The 14612-nt window shown below is 36.9% G+C and overlaps 1 protein-coding gene across 3 annotated transcripts in view; it reads right to left on the minus strand.

Moving 5' to 3' along the window:
• igsf9bb (immunoglobulin superfamily, member 9Bb) overlaps positions 1–14612 on the minus strand; it is a 97476-nt gene that overhangs the window by 12463 nt on the left and 70401 nt on the right. For all 3 annotated transcript variants that reach the window (XR_009649797.1, XM_060891423.1, XM_060891424.1), the window contains exons 13-17: positions 12694–12869; positions 12038–12264; positions 10069–10153; positions 7986–8147; positions 6923–6968 (exon numbers count right to left, since the gene is read on the minus strand). Coding sequence is in view for 2 of the 3 variants with exons in the window: in XM_060891423.1 (XP_060747406.1) it covers positions 6923–6968; positions 7986–8147; positions 10069–10153; positions 12038–12264; positions 12694–12869 (696 nt within the window). In the remaining variant the exon portion in view is untranslated. The remainder of the gene's footprint in view (positions 1–6922; positions 6969–7985; positions 8148–10068; positions 10154–12037; positions 12265–12693; positions 12870–14612) is intronic.

Consider the following 14612-nt stretch of genomic DNA (forward strand, 5'->3'; position numbering starts at 1 on the left):
GCCTTGTTTCTGCTGAATCATTACACTTTGTGCCTTTGCTGGCTGCAGTGACGATACTGGGTTTCCATGGCAACTGCCTACCGATGACCAACATTGAAGTCAGTGATATCATCCATGATTCAAAACACCAGAAGAGGAGAATCTTATTTTCATCAACAATGTTGGATCAGAGCTATCTGCTACTCATTTACATCAGGTCAGAATTTTTTTTGTGTGTGTGAACTAAAACCGTTTCTTAATGTAGCTTGACGTTTGTCATTTGTGTAATGTCTTACACTTAACCCGATTAATTAACCCGAATGACAGTGCAGTTTATTTTTATTATGATTGTTATGTATGAGCTTTGAACATTTACAATAACCACAAATCATCTTCATACATGAGGAAATGCAGCAAAAGCAGATTTACCCACAACATTATGCACATGCTCTTGCAGCTGATTGAGCTAAATGAGGACGTGAATGAGTAAAAGCTACAACTAATTAGAGACTAAAAATGAACAGATGCGATTATTGTAAAGTGTATGAATCATAACGCTTAAAACTTGTTCATAAATTAAAATTAAGAAACTAAAGGTGTTGAAAGAAATAAGAAGCTTATTTGAAATTGACCTGTTTAAATAGGTCAAATTTCCACGGCAGATACTGCCATTTCACATTGTGTGTGAAATGTGTAACATAATACATTTAAACTGCAAAAGCAATAGTACTTAGCACGAAACATTGGCTCTAGAACAGGCTCAAAGCCTCTAGTACTGTACTACATGATAAGGAAGCAGTGTAAACAAGTCAAAATGTGTTTCTTCAATTACCATGTACACTTATAAGTGAAATCTGTAAAACATTAGATCACCACAATGATAAATCAAAATAAGATTGCAAAAAAAAAAAAACAATCAAGGTTTTGATGCAGGAATGTATGCTGCTCGTGGTCAAGCTCTGGTGTGAAGTGGAGTTTTGGTCAGATAGATGCAGCCATTCAGAGGGCGGTCAGCATCGAAATCTGAAAATCTGATATGAACATCATGAGGTTAACACACTAGAGAGCTTCACTGCGTCCTCCTAAACCGCAAATAAAATATTTATGGGGTTAAAATTTAGTATTATGGAACAGGCTTATACAACAGACTTTATAAAAAAGCATATTTTGACCAAAATTGGATTTTCTGCCCATAGCACACTTTCATGCCTCCGATTTAAGAAAACATATGTGTTGTAGAAATGTTTTAATTGCTAGCTGAATATGATTTCCTCATGCAGTGAACGTCAGGCTTTGATCAAGTTGTTGGTTTCGTGTCATAGTGAAACAGACATAAGCCTAACCAGTTCGTTTTGTAGTACCAGAAATACAAGCTGGCAAATTATCTGTCCTTCACTGACACTAGTGATGCAGTGAACAAAGCTTCCCAGAATGCCACACAAACAGAATGTACAATAGAAGACAAAATTAAAGCATAACATTAATTCATAACACCCTATCCAATGAGCTATTAAAAGTGTAGGAGCTCAAATCAGTATTTATATAATCTCTGTATTTTCTTTATTAAACTGATTTTATATTGCATCTTTAATACATTGAAATTTCCAAAGTGGAAAAAGATGGAAATAAAGCAATAAAATATAATTTTTGCATATCAAAGAATAAATTAGTATAAAAAATTGTAAAAAAAAAAGAAAAAGATGTAAATAATAATAATAAAGATAAAAAAGAAAGCAATAACAATAAAACTACAAAAGCAATTAATAACATAGTTCATGCTACAGTATTAATAAATAATAAAGTAATGTAAGTAGGTAAGGCTAATAATAAACAGCTAGTTATAAGCTGAAAAGAAAGTGTAAAGGACAATTCTTTAAGCATATTTTTCTTTGTGAACCTGCCAAATGTTTTATAGCAACATACGTCAGATCTTTGCTGCATAATGACTGCAAAAGGCCGCTCCACCAATCTCTTTAGTTTTCATACAAAAAAGAGAACACGAAGAAGTCTAGCTCTATGATAATAAAGGCATAATATTGGTATACAGTTTAGCCGGCATTTAGACATGTATGAAGGTTTCAGTCTTGATAATATGATAATAGTTCAAGGATGTGGTAATATTCTACATTAATATTCTTTAATATTAAAAAACAAATGCTGCATTTTGCTGCATTGGTTAGGTAGAGAATCTGCATTGGTTAGGTAGAGTAGTGCAGTACAGAACAAGAACACACAAAATCTTTGATAATTTCTTGCCATGTTATAATGGACATACAGTAAGGTATCTCCTGTGCTATATTCCTTAGCAGTTTTGGTAATGTTATTACTAAAATAACTCATTATCTAAACCCAAAACTGTGCAACTTGATCAGGGACGTCCAGAAGCCTGCAGAAATAATATTACATGGCATGAGGGTATGGAGAAGCAGCAGGCTGGCCAGTGAGAATCTGTGGGGTGAAAATAACCTAGAGGTTGAAAAGATGCGTGTTGAATGTGGCCTAGAGACGCTCAGCCAGGCAGAATAAGATGGTCCTCGAAGGAGAATAAAAGCTTAGCCCTATATCTCACCCTTACACACTAACTGAGGCATGGAGTTAATTCAGTCAACCTGAATTAACCAGTAATATATGGATGATCTACTGTATATTTAAATAAAAGTGAAAATGTGGTGACTGCATGTACAATCACGCAGGCTACTACAAACACTTAAATTAAGCATCCTTTTATCACTGCATCAGAAAGCAGCTGCTTTTATATATATTTTCTAAAAATGGGTCACATGGCAACTCCATGACCAAGCATCGCCTCCTGCTGGACAAACATAACTCAACAGCTGAGACACCGAAAGGTCAGCACGTTGCTTAGAGCTAGGCATTTGTATGGATGGATGTGAGACAGGCAAACGTGAAAAAATAAAGGGCTGAAGCAAGTTCTTTGGCATGTCCGCCCCTACAACCGTGCCCATAGGACATGCGGCCAAGCCGGTGCACGCTCGGCTGCGCAAGGTACAGGCACTCACTGACGGCTTGAAGATGGGCGCCTGAGCCTGCTCTCCTCCCACAAGGGCTCTATACCAGGCAGGGGGGTTAGAGGAGCCCTGTGACAGGAAACATAACAAAAACAGAAGGAAGGGGTGGGGAGCATGAAGGTTGTCAATGCTGTTTAGCTTCCATATATCCAAGTCAGGAGGAGTGACAAACACCAAGATGGGAGAGGAAAAATAACTAAAATACGATCGAAGGGAACTCCAGTCAACTCAGCACCATTACCTTTTTTCAACATGAGATGATATTGCTTTCCTAATGGTGAATAAAGAAAATCTTGTATATTACCTGTACTAGCTTAAAAGCATTTAACAATAGAAGGTTTGTATACTAGTGTATAATAAAACAGAAAAAAGAAAAGCAGTGTTATACCTGGAAGCAGCATCTTTCAAAGCAAAGCAGAGTAGAGATTGCACATTTACTATGACAAATTACCATGAGAATTCACGTTTACAGCTGCCAACAGGAGAATCATCCAAATTTGTTTTTCTATTTGCACAAAAAAAGAAAAAAAAAAGAAAAAAACATTTTTGCTTCTCTGCTATTTCCCAAAAAATGAAACATACAATTCTCCCCTATAGCACAAATGTAATCGAATAATCAAGACACGTTTGGTGTGTTTCTTGAATATTTGCACTGGAGCTACAACGTAACACTGCTGACAAATAAAAAGATTTCACAAATTAGAGAATCATACACTCAAGGAATGAACAAATGCACTTTTGTCCATTCTTATTGATAAACCAGATGTAAGTGTCCAGTGTACAACTAATAAAACAAATCTGAGATTTTTCCCAGACTAGAGAAAGAACTTCTAAGAAGCTGTATTTTTACCTTAACTTCATTTAAACCTTCAATTATAAATCAATATGCCACTTTATATTGATATGGCCAAAAGTACATGGTCACTTGAACATCACACTCATATATTTCTTCCTCAGACTGTTGCTAAAAAGTTGGAAGCACACAACTGTCTCGGATGTCTTTTATTCCTTTCACTGGATCCAAGAGGCCAGAACCTTGATAAATGCTTCTGTGTATAAAGCGAGGGTCACAAAGACATGGTGTGCCAAGGCTGAAGTGCCCAGCACAGGGCACTGTCCTCAACCCTACTGAACACCTTTTGGATGAATTGCAATACAGACATCAGAGCCTGACCTCTGTACCTCTTGTAGCTGCATGAGCACAAATGTCCAAAGATACACTATAAGATTTACCAGAAAGCCTTCCCACAATAGTAGAGGTTATTACAACAAAGAGTGAAGGTTATAACAGCAAATGGGGCCACGTGGACATATGGATGTGACTGACTATTTGTCCACAAAGTCCACAAAGTTTTGGCCATAAAATATATCAGTTTCGAGTCAAACTAAACCTCTTAGTGAAATTAGCTTTGAAAAATTGCTCATGTAAGTATGATCAGACCCAAGGCCATTTCTGTATGCGTGCCATCCAGAGCAGACACTGGCATTATGACAACAAGCTCATTACGGAAAAAACTTACAGTCTCTTGAGTAACGATGCTTAAAAATCAGTCAGCAGTTGTAATCATTTGCAACATATGTGCAATGAGAGAACATCTTGGAGGAATATAAAAAGTGTATTCTTAATTAAAGGATCATTTCAATCTACCCATAAGGTAAAATAAAAATGTATGCCTTAGAATAACTGGCAAATTAGCTCCTTTCATGAAGAGCTCTCATGACAGCATTATGCCATTAAATCCCTGTGCAGTGCAAGTTGCTTTCTGCTGTGTCAATTCTAATACCAGCACACAGAAGACTTATGTAACAGCAAAAACATCCTGAATCCGTACTGTACTGAGACACATAAGAACCTTCCAGAGCTACAGTAAATATGGGAAACATTACAGCTTACTACATGACCAGAGATACACTCACTGACCATTTGACCACCTGTACATCTGCTCATCTGTACAATTGAAAGGTTGAACTCAAATAAGCACACGACAATAGATGACTACAATGGGTTCTGCTCCTGTCAGCCCAGAACAGGAATTCAAGGCTAAGGTCTAAAGATCTGGGCCTATATTCATAAAAAGTCCTAACGCAAAGAGTTGCTCCTAGTGACAAAATTCTAAAAAAAAATCTTATAAATGTTGGTTAATATAATAAGATGCTACAGATTAGATTGTCTATATCATATAAGAGACAACACACACAGCTCTGACACATATATTGCTATGGCATTTAGAGATAGAGATACACTAACATCTCCGAAACAGAGCTGAAATGCCATAGCAACAGAAATGATATAATTTGTCTCTATGACATTTCTGTGCTGTGTCAGAGATGTTAACATTTACATTACATTTATTACATTTGTAACATACAGATGTTAGCACATCTCTAATATGATCGGTTACAAACGTATTCCCTAAACGATATAGACTCAAATATCTTAACATAGAGACAAAGTAAAGGCTTATAATAGACCGGGTTTTAAAAGTGCTGCTTTTTTTAATTGGACAACCAATCACAAGCTTCAGAAGAATGTGTCATACCTAGCAACAGTATCAGACATATATCTAATAATAATAATAATAATAATAATAATAATAATTCAAATAAACCTGCTGATTTAAACCTCTACTTGAACCATTAAAGAGAACTGTATGTAAAAGATTGTGTAGACTTTCCTAATGTCCATCTCTCTAAGCCTGTTAAAGGGGTACTAAATCATTTATAAATAGCAACACAGCTCCTCATGTTCCAAACATCCAAATACAACAATACTGAAATTCGGTTTCAGATTTCAGCACGTTGTTCACTGTTTCACATCTTGTGCTTTTGATTACATTGCCATGTCTTTGTTAATGATTTGATTCTGTCTCCATCTTTGTGCTGTCACTGGATTGTTGTCCTGTTTTGTTCACCTCTCCTATGTTTATTGTCTTTCACATCTCTATTTTATTGTGTATTTCATGCTACATCAGGTCCATGTGTCAGGAGCGGAAACCTGAGCTGGATGCAAGTACAGTAATTTAAAGTGTTTATTCGAGAGCGGCAGGTAGATAAATCCAAACATGAGGGCAAACCGAGAAAGGGAAACAGGTAAAGGTGATGCAAAAGGCAAATAAGGTGACCATGTTATTAACCGGGTAACGACTTAGTATAAACAGCCAGTAAACACTGAAATATACTCCGCACAGAACAAAGACACATGTGGATATAAATACACGAACTAATTAAATGGAGAAATGAAAACATGCGCAAGTAATCGGGACACGTGAGGAGACGACCACTGGCAATACAAGGGTGGAGACAGGACATGAATCAAAACAAAACACACGGCGCAAAGCAACCAAACACATGACAGACACTCAGGAGTGTTTCCTGACTTTTTTGTAACTTTTTGTACTCCCTGTTTTTAACCCTTGCCTTGTATTCGGGTTATCTGATTATCCTTGTTTATAACTACCTGTAAATTATAAATCTCATATTGTCTTAAATACAATTTACTGCATGCAGAATGCTAACAAAGTAACCCAGAAAGCAAGCAGGTACGTTAACTGATGTTTGTTAAATGTAACATAATACACCTGTACTGTCTGTTTATTCAGTCAATAACTATATGTTAATGTTCTATACCTGTTGCTTTGTTAAGGTTTGACAGTTTGAAGTTCATGATTTTGTTCAGTAATGTGTTGAATGATGTCAGTCAAGGCAACTTTAATGAAAAGCATTAACAAAATTGGGCCTCGAAGAAATGAACGCCGTGACCACTTTATGTGAGTTACTGGTTTCACTCTGACCAGTAATTAGTTTGAGAGAAGCTGGAAATGACTGGAGGTGTGTCAGGTTCCTGCACTGGGACACACTACTCATTACATTAGCAGAGACTGAGGAAAGAGGTGGAAGATTAAGTGGTTACTTACGGAGTCTCCACGCTTTTTCTGGTGTGTGTTATTGAAAGAGGGGGATCTATTTAAAAAAGGCAAGACCAAAGACAAAAGAAGAAAACACAAAAGGAGATAAGTAAATATTTCATCAGGAATTATAGATATACAGTCATAAGATGTGACACCTCCACTATGTATTGTATATGTATTGGATTCTTTGCTTAGGGATGAGCTACGAGAATTATTGATTTTTTTTTAATGGAGTTTTGCTTTATTGAAAATTGTAGTCTTGCCTCCTAACAAGGTTTCATAGCACAGAGCTGTTAGATCGTTTAATCGGATTAGTCAGAAATATTTTTATTTTAAATAACAGATAGGATAATACATTTTGTAAGGAGAATTTATTGAGCATATACGGAGGGAGTCTGCACATAACAGCACATAACAGTCAGCAGTAAAGCTTTAACTTTGTTTTTTTGGGACATGACATGACAAAGTGCATTTCTGTTATTATAGTGCATTATTATTGTACTGCATTAGTAATAATAATAATAATAATAATAATAATAACAATAATGATAATAACGATAATAATAATAATTATTATTATCGTTATTATCATTATTATTATTGTTATTATTATTATTATTATTATTAACAACTTCAAGAGAGAAATGGGTGAAAAGATAAATGTAACTCAAACATTTTTGTTTTTCATTAAATAAAAATTATAATTATTAGAAAATCTATCTATCTATCTATCTATCTATCTATCTATCTATCTATCCTCCTGTCTACCTTATCTGTCTTAAGATTGGTAAATATATAGAAATAGATAAAGATAGGTTTATTCTAAGCTCTGTATTAGAATTGCACTCTCAGTGGAAACTAACAGTCATTACTCTACAATTTTCATCTTTTTTTTCAATCCTCACTGTACACATCATTCCACAACACTACCATCACAGTGTTTAAGTTCTGTACAGAGTTTTTAGTGTGGGCGAGTGTGTGTTTGATGAGTAGTGCAGTGTGTTCCAGTGTAAATCACAGGCCTAGATGTGATGGGAAAAACCGTGTGACCCGTGAGGGTGCCACTCACCTCGTCGCCTCTTGAGTTTGCGTCGCCGCTGCTTGTTGACGAAGCAGACTGCCAGTGTACTGAAGAGGATGGCCGCCGCCAGGAAGCAGATGGTGGCCACGATGCCCGCCACCACCGGCCGCGCCAGCCCCTCGTCTGCCACGTCTGGCGGTGGGAAGAAGTCTGACACACACAAAGGGCAGTCTTAGGACAAACACGCTGGGAGAGTACATAGAGACAGCAGTAAATACTGTCCTATACTTTAATACTTGAATTTATCATGTTGTCCGTTTTAGTGTAGTTTTATAGGATGGATTTTCATAGTGAGGATTGTAAGGATTTATTGAAAACTTGTAATGAGAATATAGACAGCAGACAATAATCTTGAGTAGTGCATGTTACAGTAAATCCTTGGCACTCTGCAGCGTAAACAGATCCTTCACTGAACAGTTTCAAAAAAGTCAGACGTTTATCAACCTCGAATTGAGAATAAATAGGCTATTAGCATAATGTGCTTATTTTGCCTCGAATGGACCATTACCATAATTATAGTACTTGAATCATGTAATTAGAAGCTGAATAATGAATAATTCTGGGGTTTTGTGAGCATTAGGCAAAATGTAACCCGTTCTGTTAAACTCTAAAACATATTTACATTATTTATGGCAAGACATTAAAGAATCTTATTGTCCTGATCCTATATTGAATGTACTGTATAATATAATCATTCTTTTAGTAAAACAGCATACATTTTTACACAGGTATTATCGTAAATTATACATAATTTCCATTTCTACTCAGGTTTCTAATATCTCTTGAACTCAGACTAACTGCTGCTTGATCCAAGGCCTGAACTGTGTTAACAGAAGTATTATAGATCCATCCCAAATCACATACTTACCACTATTCTGTGCCATTTTGTAGTATAAACAGTGTGAGTAGTGTGTTCACACTGAAGATTTCAACAAGAAGAAGTGCATTTTAAGTACCTGGATGATAATCTTATTTGACTGAAAACAAAATGTATGGAATGCTTGACATTTCATGCACTTAGTCCACACAGCTTTGTTTATTAAAAGGTGTATATAATATATAAAATATATAAAATGTGTGGGATTTCTAGGCACTAAATTAGAAGTGTATGTGTTCCATTGAAGACTATAAAACGTGATGGTAGAGTACACGGCGCATAGTTTAAGTGTATAGTGTGTATTGTATGTCATTTGGGACACAGCGTATTGTTGATCACTTTGGTTTGTCTCTTGTGGGTGTGTAGAGACTGTTGTTGCTGTCGATCATGTGCGTACAATGAGCTAGTCAATAAAAGAAGGCACTAGTCAGGGTTAAACTGTTTGTTTGATTTACATTTTATGTGTTAGGTTTTGAACTAGCTTTATTTGACAGCAAAGCAAGCTACACTATATAAACCTACAAGAACAACCAGCAATCTCTGCTATATCCTTCCAAACCTCAGTTTTCTTCATGTCTCTGAAAGACCCTATACATATTTCTATGCTTTTCTGGCCTGTTTGCATAAGATCCATACTTAGATAACAAAAAATGTTGGTTGAGATCATTCCCATACATTAGCAACATTAGCAATATTAGTCTTGTAACTCAAAAACTACAAGGCTAAAGTTGCTAACATGTGGCAGCTGAGTCTTATTAACATTTCACGACAGTGACATCGTGTTTTCCTCAGTGGACTATAATCATATCATTGTCCATAACCCCAGAAAGACATATTATGGTAAATAAAACAACAACTAAACAAACCAAAACCAATCAATTACACTTGTTTCCCAACCAGAAAATGTTTCCCATATATTTTGGAAAACTATACAGTGGTTATGTGAATAACATTGTGTGTTGGCATTTTTGAAATATGATTTAAGCAAATATCTCTTCTGTGAGAACACAAGAAAAGGCTGAATTGCAGATATACTTGAAAAGAATGAATATTTATATCCAAATTGTTGTAGTACAGCATTATATCCAGCAGGTGGCAGTACAGTATCACCAAATCTGCAGATGTATCTAATTTGCATTTTAATTGCCATTGAATCTGTTGTAAAGTACAGAGGAAGTGAACATTTCCACTAACCTGTACTGGAGACACCAACTACATTACTGGGTTCACTGATGAGGTCCTCCATGACTGCCATAACTCTGAACTCATACCATACCTCCTGTAAACACACAGTCCAGGTGTTAATCTTAATTCTGATATCACACAAGAGAACAAAAACAATTTCCTATGTCGCTGGGATCAAATGTCTCTGTGAATCTTCAGTATTTACTGAGGAAAAGTCTACAAATGACAAAACAGAGTCTATCCCCAGGACACTGGGCATGAGGCTGAACTACACCAGTGTTGTAATGTAACAGAGTACAAATACTTCGTTACTGTACTCAAGTAGAAATTTCACATATCTGTACTTTACTTCGCTATTTAAATTTATGTCAACTTTCACTTTTACTCCACTACATTTCCTAGATAAAATGTATACTTTTACTCCGATATATTTCCACTAAGCATCTTCGTTACTCGTTACTACAAAATAAAATCAGAAGAAATGTGTGCGACTGCAATAAGGGAGGTTTGGCGAATCACTGCTCCTAGATTGCATTACGCTCCGCACGCTCTACGGAGAAGAACAGGCACGCGCAGTCAGAGATGGAGGCATTTATCTATAACGTTAATCGGCGGAAATTAGCAGAGTTGATAGCACAAACAAAATATTGATTCAAACAATCCATTCAATACTAAATAAAAATAACATTTATTGATTTGGTCTTTGTCTTGTGAATTTTTTTTTTTATCAATGACTGCATTCATTAGACACACTGTTTGTAGAGAATGCACACATACATAAACTGATTTGATTCAAGACTGGCATCATGCATAAAATTTTGGTGTCCACTTTTGCCATTTAATAATACCATAACTTTTGGCTTACTATGTAGTCATATAATATATAATATAAAACTCTTCTTGTTTTAAATTCTCACGGAGGGCTAAAACCCCTAAAGATGAAATCCTAGAACTGCCCCTGCTCTTATGCCTACCGAAAATTTTACTTTTTACTTTTACTTCAAATACTTAAGTATATTAAATATCAGAAAATTACTTTTAATACTTAAGTACAGTATATATCAGATACTTTAAAACTTTTACTTGAGTAATATTCCAAAAGGTGACTTTCACTTCTACCAAAGTCTTTTTATAGTACGATACTTGTACTTTTACTCAAGTATTGCTTTCTAGTACTTTATACAACACTGAACTACACTCTAAATACAGTAGGTGTAGTCTATATGTGTACTCACAGAGCATTACATATGTTCACACATGCTTATTCACAACTACAGACAATTTACTGTAGCCAGTCCACTTACTGACATGCTTTTAGGAGTTGGGAGAAAACTGCAAAAACCGAAGGAAACAAACAGTGACCTGGGCTGAGGATCAATCCGTTGAGCTTCAACCCGATAATAATAATTATTATTAGAATAATAATAAACAATTTCAAACACAATAGAGGAAGAATAAATAATTTGATCATATGTAAATTATGTAAAAATACTAAAATAAAGAATAAGATAAATTCAAGGTTACATAAACAGATGAGAAAAGTAATGAGCGCATTAAGATAAGATGCATTTAAAGAATTAGTTTTAGTGGGAAAATAAGCTGATTTTTTATTTTGTTTTCATGTTGTGTTTCAAATGAGGATAAAAGGTGTAAATATAAAGATGGTAAGAATGAGCCATAATTTTAAAACAGCCCAAGACCCTTTTATGTGGATAGTTTTGTAATTGTAATTTACCACTAAAGCCCTTTAAAACTTCATCCCAGGACCTTCAGAGAGACAAGAAGCCTTTATGGATGTCCCCAGTGACGAATATACAGCAAGTAAGCACTATGTAAATATGCTGCGTGACAAAGCAACTTAAAAAAAGGATGATTTTGCACTTTCTCTGGACATGGCTGAGAAATGAATTGCTAATACCCCTTTATAGGATCTTGCAATGTCGGTTGTTCAGTCAGCTAACATCAGTCACGTTTTTACCTGAATCAGATCTCTGGCCAACAGCTCCGTTTCTCCTGCAGGGATTGCATCATCCAGGACTTCCCACCTCTCGCCGAGACGGAACTCCATGATGTAATGATCGATCGGTGACGTGTGATTGGCTGGAGGGATCCACGTTAGCAGGACTCCCTGTTGTGTCCGGTTGGCTGTGAGGCACCGTGGTGGGGTAAGCAGCACCAGAGGTTCGGGGGTACTTATAGGAAATACTGTGTGAACAAAAACATGGTGTGTTTAAACCCCTTAATTAACATGTGATCTCTTTCAAGTAGGTCTATAGAGGTGTACGAGTGTTGAACTAAACCACCAAATCTATTAGTGAGTTTTTTAGCATGACACAAAATTACATTCAGATGTAAGGTTTGCTGGCCTTTACTAATGGCAGTCAATACTGCAAACTTTGTAATTTAATGCAACTGCAATTTACAACAAAAATATAAGAAGTCATTCAGTATTTCTGTAAAAGAATCTGTGGCCATCAGGCATATGGTGCACTATGTAGGATCTATCTTTGATCCCTTTGTTATGAGCATATTTTATATAGTAAATATGAAGTCATGTGAAAGTTCTTTATACTTAATATTAAGAATCATACTTAATACTTAATCATTTTTTCAGGTACTTTATAAAATGCCCACCTAGAGTGTTCACAGTGACGACCTCACTGAAGGGGCCCGTGCCCAGCTTGTTTTGCGCCAGTACGCTGAACTGGTAGGCCGTCTCAGACTCCAGGCCCTGCACCAGCAGCCAGTGCTGTCCACTTGGCACAGGCATGGAGAGCCAGTCATGCGAACCTAGCTGCTCTCTCTTCACCCTACAGGGGGAGCCACATGTGCAGGGAAAAAGGAGTTTAGCTCTGAACCTACACACACAAACAGACTCAGGCACACACCTCCTCAGATATCGATCGCCATGTCACTCACAGTATTGATGAAAGCGTTGCCTGAAGCTAGACAAAAAGACGGGGTCTATTTAGCTTAGGGTAAGTGCAAAGGAATTTGCCAGATTTCTAACAGAGCAACAACAGCATGTATCTGCCAGTGCCTTACAAAATACTTCTTCATATTGTAAGTGCCTTACATAAAGCCTTGCTCTTTCAATTAGGAGTGTCCTTGGGATGAGCTAGAACAGGAAGTGATTTGTGCATTAGAACAATAGTCAGAACAAGTGCGTTAATGCAAATTAGGATCAGTCGTGGAATTCTAAGCGCTGTTACTGATAGCAAGTAAACACAGTTATAAATCTGGTTTACAGACATGCATGGAGAACTGTGAATGCGTGTATGATGGGGCCAAGGGCCCAGGAATGGGCATGAATCAAAGTGTGCTTACTATGCGCTTACTGACAGCGTGCTCAGCTCTGATATACTGTCTGCCGTATTCACGGATCAGAGTCTTATTTCACGAGCCGAACCACGATCATTCATCCGGGAGAGTAAGGAGAAGGAGAAAAAGTGAGCAGCATTTCTATCAATGCATTTGTATCATTTCTATCAATGGAAGGACAACCAGGATCACCATAGGACAACCAGTGACCCTATATTTTTTAGTGTGTGTGGTGGTGACACAAGTGTATCAGGTACAATGTTTTAATTAGACAAACCTACCTTCTAACAATACAAATTGTTTTCATTGTCCTCTACCCTTTAGAAGTGTCACTTTCTGACCATGGCACTGTTGTTGGTTGGATTTTATTGGTTAATGGGATATTAATCAACCCACCAGTTATACTGAGATGTTTAAAGATCTCAGCAACACAGATATATTAATACTACTGCTGAACACACAGTATGCATACCTGTCAGCTATGTCATTAAAACCACTGACAGGTGTAGTGAATGATATTGAGTTTATTTTAGATATACTGTATTAGCCAGGAAAGTTGATGTGTCCTTGGTGAGCAGGAAAATTCAAGGGCCAAAGTTTGATGGCTAGACAACTGATCAGGGCAACTCCAACTGGTGAGAGGTTAATGGGTGCCCAAGGCTCACTGTGTATGGGAACGAGGGATATCCCGCCTGGTCCGATCCCACAGAAGAGCAACTGTAGCACAGATTGCTATAAAGGTTAATGCTGGCTATGATACAAAGGTGTCAGAACACACAGTGCATCACAATTTGTTGCTTTTTTAGCATAATCAGTTAGATTGCTAGGCACAAACTTGCCCAGCGGGCTAACAAAACAATTCAGGCCAAAGAATATCAATTGTTGACTGAGAAATCTGAAAAACTACATTACACACAAAATGCATTTGTTCCTTTTTCCTATTTTAGAGTGAGTCATTTCAGTGTATGGGTTATTCACCCCACCACAGGGGTCAGCTATCAATGCTTTTCTGATGTACCGGAAGTGACAACAACATGCCAAGTGCCTACATCAATAGGCCTGCCGTGGTCTGCTGTGGAGAGCCACAGAGGGCATCTTTAAAGGTTAGAGAGGAAGGCTATTCACACAGAACCTTTAAAGTATGAGTCATTGAGTTTCTCTTTTCCACCAACACCTTTAGTCAGTTCTTGGCAATGGTCTGCGCTCAGTAGGGTACCTGCTGCTTACAAATC

The sequence above is a fragment of the Tachysurus vachellii genome, chromosome 17 (assembly GCF_030014155.1).
Source record: "Tachysurus vachellii isolate PV-2020 chromosome 17, HZAU_Pvac_v1, whole genome shotgun sequence".
Classification (NCBI taxonomy): Eukaryota; Metazoa; Chordata; class Actinopteri; order Siluriformes; family Bagridae; genus Tachysurus; species Tachysurus vachellii.